This window comes from Salvelinus namaycush, chromosome 21 (genome assembly GCF_016432855.1).
Source record: "Salvelinus namaycush isolate Seneca chromosome 21, SaNama_1.0, whole genome shotgun sequence".
NCBI classification, from domain to species: Eukaryota; Metazoa; Chordata; class Actinopteri; order Salmoniformes; family Salmonidae; genus Salvelinus; species Salvelinus namaycush.
In genome coordinates, this window is record NC_052327.1 from 9007751 (window position 1) to 9027048 (window position 19298).

General features: G+C 40.7%; 1 protein-coding gene across 1 annotated transcript in view; it reads right to left on the reverse strand.

Moving 5' to 3' along the window:
* Nucleotides 1-13776, reverse strand: part of snx33 (sorting nexin 33) — a 37985-nt gene extending 24209 nt beyond the window's left edge. Inside the window, exon 1 of the mRNA XM_039017134.1 lies at nt 11161-13776. Coding sequence (XP_038873062.1) covers nt 11161-12583 — 1423 coding nt within the window. The 5' untranslated portion in view covers nt 12584-13776. The remainder of the gene's footprint in view (nt 1-11160) is intronic.
* Nucleotides 13777-19298: the final 5522 nt, after the last annotated feature.

Consider the following 19298-nt stretch of genomic DNA (forward strand, 5'->3'; position numbering starts at 1 on the left):
GCGAGACTATATACAGGGGGGTACCGGTACAGAGTCAATGTGTGGGGGCACCGGTTAGTCGAGGTAATTGAGGTAATATATACACTGTACATGTAGGTAGAGTTATTAAACTGACTATGCATAGATGATAACAACAGAGAGTAGCAGCGGTGTAAAAAGGGGGGAGGCAATGTAAATAGTCTGGGTAGCCATTTGATTAGATGTTCAGGAGTCTTATGGCTTGGGGGTAGAAGCTGTTTAGAAGCCTCTTGGACCTAGACTTGGCGCTACGGTACCAATTGCTGTGCAGTAGCAGAGAGAACAGTCTATGACTAGGGTGGCTGGAGTCTTTGACAATTTGTAGGGCCTTCCTCTGACACCGCCTGGTATAGAAATCCTGGATGACAGGAAGCCGTACGCACTACCCTCTGTAGCGCCTCGCCGTCGGAGGCCGAGCAGTTGCCTTACCAGGCAGTGATGCAACCAGCCAGGATGCTCTCGATTGGGCAGCTGTAGAACCTTTTGAGGATCTGAGGACCCATGACAAATCTTTTCAGTCTCCTGAGGGGGAATAGGTTTTGTTGTGCCCTCTTCACGACTGTCTTGGTGTGCTTGGACCATGTTAGTTTGTTGGCGATGTGGACACCAAGGAACTTGAAGCTCTCAACCTGCTCCACTACAGCCCATTCGATGAGAATGGGGGCGTCCTCTATTTCCTGTAGTCCACATCACCATATGATGTCTCTATGTGCCTTGCCTTCAGCTAGGTAATGAGAGTACACTGAGCTGAGAGGAAATGGAATTATTAAATATACTGTACTGACTATGCTATCACTACATTTTAAAGTCATTGGGCCAAGGTCATTCAATGGTCAGCCACATTTTTCACGAGTGGGCTTATATTTGTATTTCCAATATTTGCAGTTGAATCAATATGACCATTGGTCTCTAACATAATGCTATTATCTCTATGACATTTTCAATGTCTTTCAATTGATGTACAATTAAGGGTGTGGTGCAGATGTGATTTTTGCTGAACTCTATTATTACGCTACGAATGAACTCTTTGCACTTGTTTGCGTAATATTGCAACGCCCTTATTTAACTTGCACAACTAAGAGAAACGTGGCTTCCTGTGCTGGAGGTCCCTCCCCCTTCCATCACCTGATGTGGGTTGTTTGAGAACTGAAGTATGGCCTTGGTATGTTGGTCGTTTGACTGTCTTGCTCAAATACTGCACCACCCTTATGACAGATACAGACACGTCGAAGTTGTAGGCCATAGCAAATGCATCAGCTGTGACTAAGCATGTTCTAGGCGTATCAACCCTTTCAATGCATCCAAAGAAGATGAATGATCCTTCGCATTGTATGGGGCAGGGCCTATTGAATATCACCTTTTGCATTAACACTAAAAGCTGTATTTCTTACACCTCACTGTACCATTAAGGGACATACCATAGCAGGGCTGGCTCTAGCCTTTTAGGGGCCCTAAGCAAGATTTGGTTGAGAGCCCTAAGTGAGAAGACCTTCTGTATTCTGCTACTCTAAATCTCAACAGTAAATTGAGACCCCGACTGAGTTACTAAAAATAATTATAATAATATTTGGGGAGGGTTGGGGGCCCCAAGCGACCGCGGGCCCCAAGTGACCACTTATGTCACTTATGCCTGGAGTCATTTCATAGATAATATATATTACTCCTTTACTTACTTTTGTCTTTGAAATGTAGTCTAAAGCTAGTAGCATCCTTTTAACTGCTATGAGACCAGGCAGAGACTCTAGCAGTCAGGAGCTGTGATGACTAAGCAGATTCGCACTGGCTACTAGACTCTCTGCCTGTACCATTACATTCCTTTGCCTTGACTTACAGAGCTAGGCTGCTAGCAACGTCTATTAAATCCATGCAATACAGCTAGCTAGCTGGAGCTTGAACTATATAAGCAACCAGATTTCAACCCAATTGAACACTAACACCAAGCCCAAACCAATTATATTAATTTGAGGACCGGTCGAAAAGCATTAAACATTTATGGTAATTTAGCTAGCTAGCTTGCAGTTGCTAGCTAATTTGTCCTATTTAGCTAGCTTGCTGTTGCTAGCTAATTTGTCCTGGGATATAAACGTTGAGTTGTTATTTTACCTGAAATGCACAAAGTCCTCTACTCCGACAATTAATCCACACATAAAACGGTCAACCGAATCGTAAGGTAACAAAATGTGGAAAAAGTCAAGGGGTCTGAATACTTTCCGAATTGAAATTCGATAATATGATTTTCTTAAGATTCGATGTTCCAAACATATTGCTTACCATTTGTGACTGACTGGCTCAATCGGTCTTATGTAGCAAAAATTGAAATTGTGTTTTTTGTTTTTTTTACATTAGATAATAGTAGAGACTCAGAGCGACAAAATGGTATATCATACACGACAGTTGAGGAACAATGGGAAAGTAATTCTGCTTTGAAAGTTGATAAACTTGTAAACTCACTTTTGAGAAAATGGCCTTTGAATATTGGTACTACTACTGGAGAGCCCTTCTTGTCTACACCCATTCAGCATCGTTCACACCCTCTTAAGCTTTAGCCCCACCCATCTCTTTAAGGGTTGATCCAAGCGTTCTGTACCAACAACAGCAGTGAAGCACCCAAGCCAACTTGCTAGCTACTTCAGACACAAATGAGAGAACAGCTCACTGAACATAACTCACCCTAGCAGAGCTGGTTAGGCTGTTAAGTTATCCAGGGTGTTGGTGACTGCAAATGTGCTGTCAGATTGTCCGTTTGTATATTCAGAGTGTTTCACTCTCGGAGCGATCAGAGCGCACACTGGACGCTCTGGCCGATAAGTAGGGTTGATCCGAACGTTCTGACCTCACAACGGCGGCCAAGCACCCAAGCTAACTGACTAACATTGGCTAGCTTGCTTTCTACTTCCAGACACAATAGACAGAACACCCCATTCTAACCATTTTACTCGCCCTAGCAGAGCTGGTTAGGCTGTTTTCATGTTATCCAGAGTGTTGGTGACTGTAACTGTGCTGCAGGCAACATTTTAATTACGCTTTTTTGCCAACGTTTCCTGACACCGGCCATATTCTACGGGTGTTGAGCGTTCGTAAAAACAGTTATTCTGCGCTCTGGCACGCTCAGACGAGTGTGCTATGATGGCTAGACTGAATTTACAAACGACCCGAAAGGGTTACTTGCATAGTGGAGTCTTTTGTTAAGACATGTAGCCAGCTAGCTAGGTGAACAATGAACCATAAACCCAACTCATGACATTACTACTTGGCATGAATCTGCAGGTAGCTAACCAACCAGGTTCAATGTTAGCTAGCTAACATCAGGCTATAGCTAGCCAAGCAAATGGCTCTGAGATACGAATAATAAGATAATACACGTAAGGTTAGCGAGCGAGACAGTATTTAGTATTTAGCGCCATCCATCATTCCTTCAATTCTGACCAGTCCCTGCCGATGAAAACCATCCCCACAGCATGAAGCTGCCACCACCATGCTTCACTGTGGGGATGGTGTTCTCGGGGTGATGAAAGGTGTTGGGTTTGTGCCAGACATAGCATTTTCCTTGATGGCCAAAAAGCTCAATTTTAGTCTCATCTGACCAGAGTACCATCTTCCATATGTTTTGGGAGTCTCCCACATGCCTTCTGGCAAACACCAAACGTGTTTGCTTATTTTGTTCTTTAAGCAATTGCTTTTTTCTGGACACTCTTCCGTAAAGCCCAGCTCTGTGGAGTGTACGGCTTAAAGTGGTCTTATGGACAGATACTCCAATCTCCGCTTCAGGGTTATCTTTGGTATCTTTGTTGCCTCTCTGATTAATGCCCTCCTTGCCTGGTCCCTGAGTTTTGGTGGAAGGCCCTCTCTTGGCAGGTTTGTTGTGGTGCCATATTCTTTCAATTTTTTAATAATGTATTTAATGGTGCTCCGTGGGATGTTCAAAGTTTCAAATCTTTTTTTATAACCAAACCCTGATCTGTACTTCTCCACAACTTTGTCCCTGACCTGTTTGGAGAGCTCCTTTGTCTTCATGGTGCCGCTTGCTTGGTGGTGCCCCTTGCTTAGTGGTGTTGCAGACTCTGGGGCCATTCAGAACAGGTGTATATATACTGAGATCATGTGACAGATCATGTGACACTTAGATTGCACACAGGTGGACTTATTTAAATAATTATGTGACTTCTGAAGGTAATTGGTTGCACCAGATCTTATTTAGGGGCTTCATAGCAAAGGGGTGAATACATATGCACACACCACTTTTCCGAGGGGGTTCTTCCAAAATTTTGAAACAAGTTATTTTTTTCATTTCACTTCACCAATTTTGACTATTTTGTAAATAATAGACAGAAGCGTGCTATATGGCAGACCAATCCAAACTCATCTCTCGGCATGTCCAGCCCACTCATTATCTCAGCCAATCATAAATCAGGAAGGTTGCTCCTCTTTTTCTGCGGCTAAATCAACTAGGCTCATAATTTAACAATTTTATTCGTATTTAATAACAAGTTTGTTATTAAGGCACATGAAAGTTCACATGTTCGAGAAGGCATTTCTGCCAAAAACCGCATTTTGATAAAAGTTCAAACGGTTCTCCTGTCAAGTAGTGACCCGCGACATACGCCTAGCTTCCTGAAACGGGTCACATTTGTCTGCTGCCGAGGGACAAGAGACAGTCATGAGAAAGCAGTCATGGAAATAAAAGTGCTGAATTGGCTCCCTATTTATAAAGATAGAGAACAAGCTACGAAGGAAAAATACTGGAGTTTTGGTGCAGGTACAGTCAACTAGTGCAAAAATGTATATTGCAATACTGTCAAAATGATTCGATATATCGTCAAAAATAATATCCCGATATGTAACTGTATCGATATATTTCCCCCATCACTATTATATGTGATACGCCTGTACAGAGTCATCTCTCTCCTTCTCTCTCACCAAGTCGCACCCCCTGTCACTCAAGGAGCGAAGTTGTTGTTGCTCAACCATGAGATCACTTGCCAACCGTTCACTCTTCAGTCTGCTTGGTCAATGCAGCAGATGCAACAATATGTTGACGACAATGACGCTGCTTTCAACTCCGCTTCTTAACATAAATCCACAAGCATTATATAATTACACTATTAGTTTGTGTCTTCCTGTCTGCAAACAGCTAGTTTGTCTTTTTTTAGCAAGTAGTGGCCAAAATAAATCATGTTCACCCCTAGTGCTCATCGCTAGTTAGCTGGCTAGCTATCTAACTAGCTAATAAATGTATGTCAGGGCTATTCAGCTATTCACCACAGATGAGATCACTACACTGCCTGATACACCAGAGCATACTTTGCGGTTAACTCAGTGGTGAGTTAAAAACACCATAGACTGAGTTATGGCAATCATAAACTTTATCCGATTAACATCTAGCCTGCAACATAGCTTGTTTTGTAGTCTGTTGAGCATCATGATCTTTAGTTTATTAGTTGTTTGTTTTTTAGTGATCAATTGAATGGACTTTGGGACTACAGAGAAGTGATAAAACAGTTATTGACACAATTGACAAACGGACTTCCTTTCAAAATAAATGTGTAATTATCTCTTCTGATTTGAGCCCAAACAAATGCTCTATTCCCTACACTGCGCAACTACAGTTAAAGTCGGAAGTTTACATACACTTAGGTTGGAGTCATTAAAACTCGTTTTTCAACCACTCCACATATTTCTTCTTAACAAACTATAGTTTTGGCAAGTCGGTTAGGACATCTACTTGGTGCATGACACAAGTAATTTTTTCAACAATTGTTTACAGACAGATGATTTCACTTCTAATTCACTGTATCACAATTCCAGTGGGTCAGAGGTTTACATACACTAAGTTGACTGTGCCTTTACACAGCTTGGAATATTGGCTTTAGAAGCTTCTGATAGGCTAATTGACATAATTTGAGTCAATTGGAGGTGTACCTGTGGATGTATTTCAAGGCCTACCTTCAAATTCAGTGCCTCTTTGCTTGACATCATGGGAAAATCAAAAGAAATCAGCCAAGACCTCAGAAAAAAATTGTAGACCGCAACAGGTCTGGATCATACTTGGGAGCAATTTCCAAACGCGTGAAGGTACCTCGTTCATCTGTACAAACAATAGTACGCAAGTATTAACAACATGGGACCATGCAGCCGTCATACCGCTCAGGAAGGAGACGCGTTCTGTCTCCTAGAGATGAACGTGCTTTGGTGCGAAAAGTGCAAATCAATCCCAGAACAACAGCAAAGGACCTTGTGAAGATGCTGGAGGAAACAGGTACAAAAGTATCTATATCCACAGTAAAACGAGTCCTATATCGACATAACCTGAAAGGCCGCTCAGCAAGGAAGAAGCCAATGCTCCAAAACCGCCATAAAAAAGACAGACTACGGTTTGCAACTGCACATGGGGACAAAGATTGTACTTTCTGGAGAAATGTCCTCTGGTCTGATGAAACAAAAATAGAACTGTTTGGCCACTTCACAAAATAGATGGCATCATGAGGCAGGTAAATTAGGTGGATATATTGAAGCAACATCTCAAGACATCAGTCAGGAAGTTAAAGCTTGGTCGCAAATGGGTCTTCCAAATGGACAATGACCCCAAGCATACTTCCAAAGTTGTGGCAAAATGGCTTAAGGACAACAAATTCAAGGTATTGGAGTGGCCATCACAAAGCCCTGACCTCAATCCTATAGAACATTTGTGGGCAGAACTGAAAAAGCATGTGCGAGCAAGGAGGCCTACAAACCTGACTCAGTTACACCAGCTCTATTAGGAGGAATGGGACAAAAGTCACCCAACTTATTGTGGGAAGCTTGTGGAAGGCTACCCTAAACGTTTGACCCAAGTTAAACATTTAAAGGCAATGCTACCAAATACTAATTGAGTGTATGTCAACTTTTCCAAGCTGTTTAAAGGCACAGTCAACTTAGTGTATGTAAACATCTGACCCACTGGGAATGTGATGAAAGAAATAAAAGCTGAAATAAATCCTTCTCTCTACTATTATTCTAACATTTCACATTCTTAAAATAAAGTGGTGATCCTAACTGCCCGAAGACAGAGAATTTTTCCTAGGATTAAATGTCAGGAATTGTGAAAAACTGAGTTTAAATGTAGTTGGCTAAGGTGTATGAAAACTTCAGACTTCAACTGTATATTCAGTCATCCTCAGTACAGATCACTCTGGTGATGTCAGAGTTTTTAGATAAACTGAAACCTAACTTTGCAACAAGATTTGGTGAGTTTAAGTCCCTACAGAGGTGCGGGGGGAGAGTGACTTCTCCACAAAAGGTATGCCATGCATAAAAGGTTTCTATGTGTAAAAAGACAACACAACAAGACAAAGATGATGAAATAATAAAGAAATAGAACATAGAACAGAATGTGATGCTGGTCAACTGATATATGCCATGCATAAAAAGGTTGCCTATGTGTAAATAAAACAAAAGATTAAGCTATGTATTTGAAACAGAAAAGAGAGTGGAAATTTATGTGATGCATGTCAACTGTGTTATAAGTACAAATGTGTTCCATTATTTAAACAATTTGATACACTGAATTATGCTAATCTTAAAGCCCTTAAAATGAACTTTTAGCGACATTTAATTTTAATAAAAGTGCTTTATAAGATTATAATTGTGTTTGTGCATTGTTTTTGTTATACCCGGTCTTAGGTAAAGTAATCCCATGTAGAAAATATCTGGCCCCCCTGTAAATAACCTTTTTCATATCTGGCCCCCATAAGAATATAGTTGAATATCCCTGATTTACTGAGAGCAAACATAGCTAGCTAATATAGCCTGATACCAGTGCTGGTGTATGCCTAAATCAGCATGTTGTTTGTGCAACAGTATCTTCTAAATCAGAGATGAATGTTTTCTACATGAAGTAAGAGAAAAAAACATTCAATGTAGCCAAATAATTAGAGGTCGACCGATTAATCGGAATGGCCAATTAATTAGGACCGATTTCAAGTTTTCATAACAATCGGTAATCGGTATTTTTGGACACCGATTGTGGCGGAATTTTTAATTTTATTAATTTTTTTACACCTTTATTTAACTAGGCAAGTCAGTTAAGAACACATTCTTATTTTCAATGACAGCCTGGGAACGGTGGGTTAACTGCCTTGTTCAGGGGCAGAACGACAGATTTTTACCTTGTCAGCTCGGGGATTTGTTTTTGCAACCTTCCGGTTACTAGTCCAACGCTCTAACCACCTGCCTTACATTGCACTCCACGAGAAGCCTGCGTGGCAGGCTGACTACCTGTTACGCGAGGGCAGCAAGAAGCCAAGGTAAGTTGCTAGCTAGCATTAAACTTATCTTACAAAAAACAATCAACCTTAACATAATCACTAGTTAACTACACATGGTTGATGATATTACTAGTTTATCTAGCATGTCCTGCGTTGCATATAATCGATGCAGTGCCTGTTAATTTCTCATCGAATCACAGCCTACTTCGCCAAACGGGTGATGATTTAACAAGCACATTCGCGAGAAAAGCACTGTCGTCGCACCAATGTGTACCTAACCATAAACATCAATGCCTTTCTTGAAAATCAATACACAAGTATATATTTTTAAACCTGCATATTTTGTTAATATTGCCTGCTAACATGAATTTCTTATAACTAGGGAAATTGTGTCACTTCTCTTGCGTTCCGTGCAAGCAGTCAGGGTATATGCAGCAGTTTGGGCCACCTGGCTCGTTGCGAACTGTGTGAAGTCAATTTATTCCTAACAAAGACCGTAATTAATTACGGTTCCGTATTTCACTGAAAGAATAAACGTTTTGTTTTCGAAATGATAGTTTCCGGATTCTACCATATTAATAACCAAAGGCTCGTATTTCTGTGTGTTATTATGTTATAATTAAGTCTATGATTTGATATTTGATAGAGCAGTCTGACTGAGCGATGGTAGGCAGCAGCAGGCTCGTAAGCATTCATTCAAACAGCACTTTCGTGCGTTTGCCAGCAGCTCTTCGCTGTGCTTCAAGCATTGAGCTGTTTATGACTTCAAGCCTATCAACTCCCGAGATTAGGCTGGTGTAACTGATGTGAAATGGCTAGCTAGTTAGCGGGGTGCGCGTATATTGGGTTTCAAACGTCACTCGCTCTGAGACTTGGAGTAGTTGTTCCCCTTGCTCTGCAAGGGCCGCGGCTTTTGTGGTAACGATGCTTCGAAGGGTGGCTGTTGTCGATGTGTTCCTGGTTCGAGCCCAGGTAGGGGCGAGGAGAGGGACGGAAGCTATACTGTTACACTGGCAATACTAAAGTGCCTATAAGAACATCCAATAGTCAAAGGTATATGAAATACAAATGGTACAGAGAGAAATAGTTCTATAATTCCTATAATAACTACAACCTAAAACTTCTTACCTGGGAATATTGAAGACTCATGTTAAAAGGAACCACCAGCTATGTTATGTTATGTTCTCATGTTCTGAGCAAGGAACTTAAACTTTAGCTTTTTTACATGGCACATATTGCACTTTTACTTTCTTCTCAAACACTTTGTTTTTGCATTATTTAAACCAAATTGAACATGTTTCATTATTTATTTGAGGCTAAATTGATTTTATTGATGTATTATATTAAGTTAAAATAAGTGTTCATTCAGTATTGTTGTAACTGTCATTATTACAAATCAATTTTTAAAAATCGTCCGATTAATCGGTATCTGCTTTTTTGGTCCTCCAATAATCGGTATCGGCATTGAAAAATCATAATCGGTCGACCTCTACAAAGAATATAAGGTCCCACTCCCCTGGGAAACACTGACCAACACTTTGGTTCCTACCCTGTCACAATAACGTCTGCATAGAGATCCTATTAGTACTGCAATTCTTTGAATGCTTCCCTGGCTTTTTCATTTGTCAAACAACACCGTATTTAAAGTGACACTATTACATTGTAACTATAGAATTGGAATAATCATTATATTTCCATGATTCCAACAAATGTCACCTAAGTGTTTTGATCTAAATCGCAAGTCAAATCGCAATTGCAATATTTGGTTAAAAATAAGGCCTAGATTTTTGCCCATATTGTGCAGCCCTACGTGGCAGTGTGGAAATGATCTAATGACATAAGTTTGATTTAACATTATAAAACAATCAGAATGGAGAACTACCCATTGAAATCACTTAGAATGTATGGGTTGCCACCCTAGTGTCAAGCACAACTCATAAAGCAAATTTAGAACTTTTATTATTCAAAAATATAAAATGCCCTCAAATATCATCTTACCGACAAAACATTTTAAAAATATCGCCCAGCCCTACATTGCAAGGAACTTCAAAGCAGTTTAATCTTTTTAAAAATGGTGTATCTGGTAGTAGTGGATGTGTACTATCAAAGACGGAATGTTTACAAGATAGCTGTTCCTCTGTTGATGTGATGGAACTTTCTTCCATCCTTCCCCGCACTGGTGTTTTTAATGAGAGGAAGTAGCGGATGTTACACAATTATTTGAAAACCCAGTGGACTTTAAAATGTACAGTGTGATTGAGTACTTTAGTAACACTGTACACAGTGTTGAAGTTCCTCTACATGCAGCTAAGGAATGGCTTGGGGGTACTTCGATTATCTTTCCATTTACCAGAGTGACAGAGTAGTAGAACTGGTCGGAATTTAAGAGAGACCGTTTGAGTAGAGCTCAAAGACATGTTTGATAGAACTGTCAGCGTCCATCAATCAAGGAACCCTTGATTTCTGAGTAAGAAGATGGCTGAATGTCATCCAGTAATGAACCACTGTATGTTTGGAATTAAATCTTAACGATGAACGTTGAATGATTCTAACAGCGGTGTCACATTTTTTCCACTTTTCCATTTTTCCTCCTGTCAATGTGATTAACAACAGATGTGCTGTATGGCCACCGGAAATAATTAGTTTATAGGATTCTGGACCGCTATCCGTCAGTGCTTTGTAAGAGTTGCCCTATTGATTTGCCAGCTGTTGTGGTAATGCATGATCACTTAAAACATATCAATATGGGCCAAACTTAGTTATAACAGCTATCACAAGAGTGATACTGAGGCTTTGTTTCCATGTGACGCAATGCAATGAGTTAAGGATTCATCTCTAGGACAAGCTATTAGACTCTAGGTCTAACACTAATAAGCACATGATAAGGGGAGTACATTACCTTTCTGTAGATGAATAATGTCCGGGAAGTTGGCGAGTAGGCCCTGGTAGAGTGACAGTTTGTCCAGCATGTGGAAGAGGTCATACTTAGGTTGCTCCGCAAACATTTCCCCAATGTTCTCGTAAGTACGTCCCGTGTGGGAGATGGCGGTGTTGAGGGCGTCCGAGCAGTGGGGAGGGTCCAGCATGAACGCCTGACTGACGTTCTGGAAGGCGTTCCCCAGCCGCTGAAATTCCTTCCGGAAGCCTCCGAGGTGCTTCCGCACCAGTTCTGAGGCCACATGCGTAAGCTGCATGACGCTGTCATCCATTTTCTTGGCGAAAGACTTGAAGGAGTCCACACGTTCCTCCACGTCCTGCAGGTCCTGGTGCTCATTTGGGATCTGGAAGGTAAGCATGAAGTTGGCGCCCATCATCTCGTCCTTCTCTGCCCGCCGTTTGCCCAGCTTCCACTGCTTGTCGTCGGCGCACATGAGGAAGTGCTCGAAACCCTCGTATTGCGACAGGACCGGGTGGCTGGTCATGTGGTCCATCCAGAGGATCAGCCGCCTCTTGCGCTTCTCGATGAAGTCCTCTTCGAAGCGCCCTGTTGCCTGTTTCTCGGGCAGGTGGGGCACGGAGATGACGGTGAACTTGTGCAGTAGACGGTTGTACAACCAGTCGAAGTGCTTGTAACGCCGGTACACAGGCCTCGCATTGTGGCTTGGGGTCACTCGGTACGATATGTAGGTCTTGATGCCTTTGAACTTGGTCTGCTTGGTAGGGTCCTCGATGGAGCAAGAGAAAGGTGTGGGGCTGTCTTTCCATTGAGGCCCTTTGGGGCCCATCTCAATGGTGTACGACTCCGCTATCTTAGCGTTCATGGGCACATCGCCCAACACAAAAGCTTCCACCCCTGAGCGTACAAAGCTGGAGAATCGGTTCAAGTTCCTTCCCACCATACTGCCCTTCCGCGAGCTGGAGATGCTGTCCTGCCTCTCCATGTAAGGTTTGGCTCGATAGTGGACATTGGGGTTGTTGGAGTGGGGGCTCTGATGGGAATGTCCATTTGCGCCACTGCGGCCATCATCGTCCACCACTGTGGAACTGTCATCCCAATCATCCCAGTCATCATCATCGTCGTCATAGTAACCTTGTTGCATGTGAAAGGGCGTGTTTGGGGCGGAGGGGAAATATGAGGAGTCATTGCCTGGAGAACCCACCGGGCTTATGGAGCAGTCTGTCAGGTTGGAGTTGGAACGAGGGCGGATTACTTCCACGTAAGAGGCCGGGAAGAGACCTTTCTGTCCTTTACTGTTCTCCCCTTGTAACCAGCCATCTACAGAGTTATCGTCAAAGATAACCAGTTCCTCATTCTCCTGTATGCTGATCTCCTCTTTGTTTTCACTTTGGAAAGTGTAGAGTGCCTTGCCTTTCATCGACATTTTGACTCTCTGATGAAAATCATATGCACACGCTGCCTAAAATCATTGTGATGCTGCTACCCTTGGGCACAACATTTTAACACGCAAATAGATGATTTCAGACTATTTCAGCTCATTTCAACTGCAGTCACCTAACACTTGTTTGAATCAATAAGAGATGGTGTGAAAGAGTTATGTAAATCTAATGGTATTGTGCTGGAATGCCACAACAACTGTCAAATGGCATAAATACTGATCTGTGCTCATGCACTATAACACGATAATAACCTTAGTGCTATATCTGTTTTTACTGCCTAAAAAAACAGCTAGTGCAGTATCAAGCGCAAGCTGGGTATATCTACGACTCGATTACACAAGTGTCCGGGGTTGTTTTCTATACTGTGCCAAGAATCTTGTCCATCTTTTTAGTAGGCCTGTGGACTGCATACAAAAGCAGTAACATCGAATTGCAAATGGTTTTCAGTGGTTGTGAGAATCCATTCCTGTACACATACAATTAACAAGGAATATGAGCTATTTACTTTGGTATTCTTACTGCAAATATCAATTGCAAACTGGATAAATTGCTTAATACCACATGCCATGCACCCACTGCCTACTACATCAATACCATATTCCTATCGATAGCCTTATGTCCCATTAGCCTAAACGTTTTTTTTGTTTCTATTGAGGATATCCAAGCTTTACCTTCGATACTTGAAACTGCAATTGAACTTGTGGGCTATCGCAACTTGTAACTCCTCAGTCCATGCATCACACCAGCAATGACACACCGGTTCATCCGAAAACTAGTTTTCACCAAGAAGCAATTGCAAACATTCGTCTATTCGTTGTAATCCTGAAGAATAGTTTGATTGTTATCCTTGCGTGATAACGTCCTCGAACACAGACTTGCTGTACATCCCACCGACGTGGTCAAACATTATCAAAATATTTTGTTTCCAGCACAAAGACAAAGTGCCCCGAGTGGAAGAAACCATTCAGCGCCGAGAGAGATGAGTAATGATATCCCAGACTAGTGCATTCTGGTCTTGATCGACATTCCTTGGACTTGCTCCACTTCCCCCGCTAAACAGGTTCTTGTGTATCTTGATCTGTTTCCTTTAATACAAAAAAGATGAAGCATTATTAGCAAATTATTAGGGTCTGCGATTAAATCAAAGCATAGACTACTTCTTGGAGGTTATTTCTATACGTTCTGTAACAAAGTAACTATTTCCATGACGCTAGGCATGGACAATAAAACATATGTGACGCTAACCACAATAACGATTAGCCACAAGTGGAATTTACGGTTTGCCTGCAAAAACTAAAAGTCCCCAATTGAAAGTGAAGCAAACAGATACAAACAGTGGAATCATGCCATATTTGGACTAGATAATGCTAAACAAGGTTATAATGTTATTATATAAATTCAACAAAAGACAATAATTAGTTAATTTGACATTCAAAAATCTGTTGAAATCTCACTGATGTATTAAACTTCAATTGCATTGGAGGCATACTTAATACAGTGAGCTAAAAAAGTATTTGGACAGTGACACATGTTTTGTTGTTTTGGCTCTCTACTCCAGCACTTTGGATTTTAAATGATACAATCACTCAGAGGTTAAAGTGTAGACTGTCAGCTTTAATTTGAGGGTATCTTCATCCAAATCGGGTGAACCATTTAGCAATTATAGCACTTTTTGTACACAGTCTCCCCATTCTATGGGACCAAAAGTATTGGGACAAATTCACTTATATGTGTATTAAAGTATTAAAAAGTTAAGTATTTGGTTCCAAAATGGATGAAGATATCCTCAAATGAATGCTGACAGTCTGCGCTTTAACCTCATAGTTATTGTATCATTTCACGTCCAAAGTGCTGGAGTACAGAGCCAAAACAGAAAAATGTTAGGTATTTCACACCTATGGATTGTGGATCCATGAAATGGGGTATTAGTCGACACAGTGACATCCACAGAACAAAATTGTCATGAGTTTACACAAATATTAGCGTCGTAGCACTTATTGTGGGACTTTGACTGTGGGGAATCACCTTCCTATCCAGCCTATTGTGTGTATTAAACTTCATATTGCACTGAACAGCCTTATCTATGGATTGTGGGATAAATGGGGTATGAGTCAACTCAGTGTTACCCACAGAACACAATTATTCACATTCCAAGCCTGTTTCGGGTTATCTAGTCCAAAAATATGTCATGGTTCCACAATTTGTATCCGTTTGCATGACTTTCATTGAGGAACCTTTATTGTGAAGGAGACCCACAAATGCCACTATTGTGGATAATCGTTATTGTGGCTAGCTTCACACAGGTGACAAAATAGGACGTTTTTTTCATCATTGAGGTCTTTTATCCATTCTCTGAAATGCAAGAAATCAGCTCTATACTGCCCCCAGCATGAGAAACATAACAACATGAAGAAATGAATATGCTTTTCTCATAAGTCAATTATTTTCATATGCTACATTTACATATAGGCTATTTATTTTTATTTATTTTTATTTAATCTTTATTTAACAAGGCAAGTCAGTTTAGAACAAATTCTTATTTACAATGACGGCCTACCAAAAGGCAAAAGGCCTCCTGCGGGGACGGGGGCTGGGATTAAAAATAATATATATAAATATAAGACAAAACACACATCACAACAAGAGAGACAACACAACACTACATAAGAGAGACTTAAAACAACAACATAGCAAGGCAGCAACACATGAAAACACAGCATGGTAGCAACACAACATTACAACAACATGGTAGCAACACAACATGGTAGCAGCACAAAACATGGTACAAACATTATTGAGCACAGACAACAGCACAAAGGGCAAGAAGGTAGAGACAACAATACATCACTCAAAGCAGCCACAACTGTCAGTAAGAGTGCCCATGATTGAGTCTTTGAATGAAGAGATTAAGATAAAACTGTCTGAGTTTGAGTATTTGTTGCAGCTCGTGACTACCTCAAGCTCTAAACCCTCAGAGATAGTAATCACACCTGTGGGGAGAAGGGCATTCTTCTTACCAAACCACATGACCTTTGTTTTGGAGGTGTTCAGAACAAGGTTAAGGTTAAGGGTAGAGAAAGCTTGTTGGACACTAAGAAAGCTTTGTAGTAGAGCATTTAACACAAAATCCGGGGAGGGGCCAACTGAGTATAAGACTGTATCATCTGTATATAAATGGATGAGAGAGCTTCCTACTGCCTGAGCTGTGTTGTTCATGTACATTGAGAAGAGATGTGGGCCTAGGATTGAGCCTTGGGGTACTCCCTTGGTGACAGGCAGTGGCTGAGACAGGAGATTTTCTGACTTTATACACTGCACTTTTTGAGAGAGGTAGTTAGCAAACCAGGCCAAAAACCCCTCAGAGACACCAATACTCCTTAGCCGACCAACAATAATGGACTGGTCAACCGTATCAAAAGCTTTGGCCAAGCCAATAAAAATGGCAGTGATATTGATGATTGATGATTGATGATGATGATGTTGATGTGATTGTGGAGTAGCCTATAGGCTATGAAGATTATGAGAAAGATACTGCCATTTGCAATATTTGAGATTGAAACACTAAAATGTCAATCAAGATTAGTTTCCTACTCCTCTACATGACCTTTGCTTGTGTAAGTTGTTGACAGAAATGTCAGCATTTAATGTGAGGATGGATGAAAATCCTAACAAATTTGTTTTGCACCGTACTGTAGAGCTATTGACATTTAATGCCCGTGTACACTATATACGGCTCATGTACACTAGCACGCATGCCGCTTAGGCCATCCAGAGTGGCTCACTTGTGGGCATGTTGGCAGCATATGGCATCATATAGCAGCAAGTTCGATTGTGCATCAAGAATTCAGCATAGCAAGGTTGTATGAAGGTCTGGTTATTAAATGGGTAAATAGTTTAATCCAATCTCCATTTCATGAATTTATTCACAGGTAAATAGTAATATGCTCTAAAACGCTCAGGTGACTAGCAAACTTTGCTCCCCTGTTTCCAATCATCCAAAAGGCTAGGAGAACCTATTCAAGTAAGTAAATACATTTCGAAAATGTTTTAAAAAACAATGTATTATTAGCTAACTAGCTACAGTGCAGGCTAATTCAAATGAGCTGCTAACGTAGCTAGCTAGCTATCTAGTCAACTTCACATACTGTATAGGTATCTGGCTAAGTTAATTAAATATCACCAGCTACCTAACTTCATATTAGCTAGCTATCTTGATGTATTATTCACTGTTAAAAAAAACTCCAAATGCATTTATAGTTAGCTAGCTAACAGCCATGGAGGAGTGTGAAAGGATAGCATCCCCAACTGTCAAAGTGAGAGAGTAGGCTATTCTGGATAGGACAGGTACTTTTGTGTAGTTCCAGTCCCTAGAAGTGAAGACGGAGATAATAGTAACATAATATTCAGAGCGGTCTATTTTGAGTATATTGAAGTCTGTTTCTTGTGAGATTTTCAGTCCTCAGATACAGAGAGCTGTGAAAGCCTGTCTGCAGATGAAGAGATCCCATTTAAGAGGAGTGGTTCTCAGTCCTGGTCCTGGAGACTCAAAGGGGTGCACATTTTTGCCTTAGCACTACACAGCTGATTCAAATGATCAACTCATCATCAAGTTTCAAGTCGTATTTATGTATTAATTTGTGATGCTATCCTCGATATGATCCTGCTATTGGTACATGCACATGCATTTATCTATCCAATGTTATCATGATTTGTTATAAGGGATATTATACTTTAGTAATCCACAATAACCTTGTGATGTAAAAGTCTAATAACGACATTATTCCTACAGATACCTTGTAACTGTAGATTCCTTCAAAACGATTGTCTACAGTTACCATGTAGGACACTGCAAGGTTGGATGACCAGAGCAATCTGGGACTGCCTCCTGGGGGAATTCAGGCGTGTGAAGGCTAACTGTGTCCTGCATAACTTCAGGAGGGGACCTGCAGCTCGCCGCCATGTACTAGGGGAGATGTCTGCTGCTCTGCAGGATGTTTCAAGGATGGGGACCAACAACGCAGCAAGAAAGGCAATCTGTGTAAGGGAGATCTTCACCTCCTACTTCTTCAAAGAGGGTGCTGTTCCCTGGCAACACCATAGACTACACTATGCACAACCAAAGGCTCTTTTAAGAGCCATCCACATTGCAATAAGAGTATTCTTCCATTTACTTAGCTATGTCAACTGCAGTTATTCAATTCCCAGTTTATCTCCCTTTGATTTCTACTTCTCGGGTGAGGGTGCTGTTTAGGTAAGGGTGTGATGTCTGTACAAAAACAGGCTATTTTAAAAATGAGAACAATTAGATTCCCACACCTACACACTCATGTACCAATATGATTGATGGATTGTGTTGTGCAGTAAGCAGACTCAGGTGTATAACTGTGGTTCCTTCCACCTTCAAAGAATAGGCAAGAGGGCCAACCATGGGGAATAGTAAGACACTTCATTATTTCTATAACTACGCTATATTGTTTGTCCTTGTGTGTCTGTGCATGTTTATCAGCATAAAGTACTCTGCCTCCACTTAGTATGGACACCAAGTGAGGCAACACACACAGATTCCTCTTGAACACTGCCTCTTTAACTATCTTATTTTCTCAATAACGGTCTCTCACCTTCACTTCATCCCTCTCTCCTCTTCTCCCTAAATCCTCTATTATGTACTTGTGATGAACTGAGAGAATATTAGTGTAGCACTGTGTTTCATCAATCATATGCTGTCTTCCCTGCTCCTCTGTTCTTACCTCTTTCCCTTTCTTTCTTTTACACCTCCCTCTCCACCTCCTCTTTCTTCCTCTGTTTTTATAATGCACACCAGGTGTGCACTGAAGTACAGATTCAACTTGTATTTATAATATAATATTACAATTATAATATTTACAATGCATGTATTATGTATTTATAACACTTGGATAATGAACTTCTTTCAATAAAGTGTTTCACATTCTCTACTGGTGCAAATTAAGTCTCTCATTTGATGAAATACTACACCTGTCCTGTGTTTATCAGCTCAATGCAGATGAAGGAAATGAAGTGTAGTGTACTATTTAAAAAATTATATTTCTGTATATATGAATTACAAATAAGCCTTGAACTAGTTAAATCAATTTTCTAGTCTATTGCATAGTCTATTGCATTGATGTCCCAGGACCAGGATTGGTAAACACTGTTAAAGTGTATAATTGTAATACATACATGCAGACACAGCATCATACAAAGACTGGAATTTGATACTCCTGGTATTGGATATGACTGAAAAATTATCTCACAGACATTCATACCTGAACTGCACCTTTATTTGCCAAGGTAGAGTACATGATCAGTGAATATATTAAATGTACAGGCTACAATGTGGGGATCTCATGCATGGTAATAACTACATTTATATACAACTTGCATCCTTGGTACAAAGTTATATTATATTCTACTCAATCCATAGGCTTCATTAATGTAATTCAGACTGTTTTAAAGTTGATACAACTGGCTATGATAGCTGAGGTTCATAGCTAGGTTCTGAACTAATATGTACTTATACCAAACGTTTTAGGGTCCATACACATATCGGCTACATAACTAGCTACATATCCATAGGCATACAGGTATTTTTTTATCCTCCACTGCACAATAAGCAATAAAATAGTTAGCTAGCTGTGTTACTTCAGTTGCATTGCATGGCAAATATCAGCAAGGCAAGCT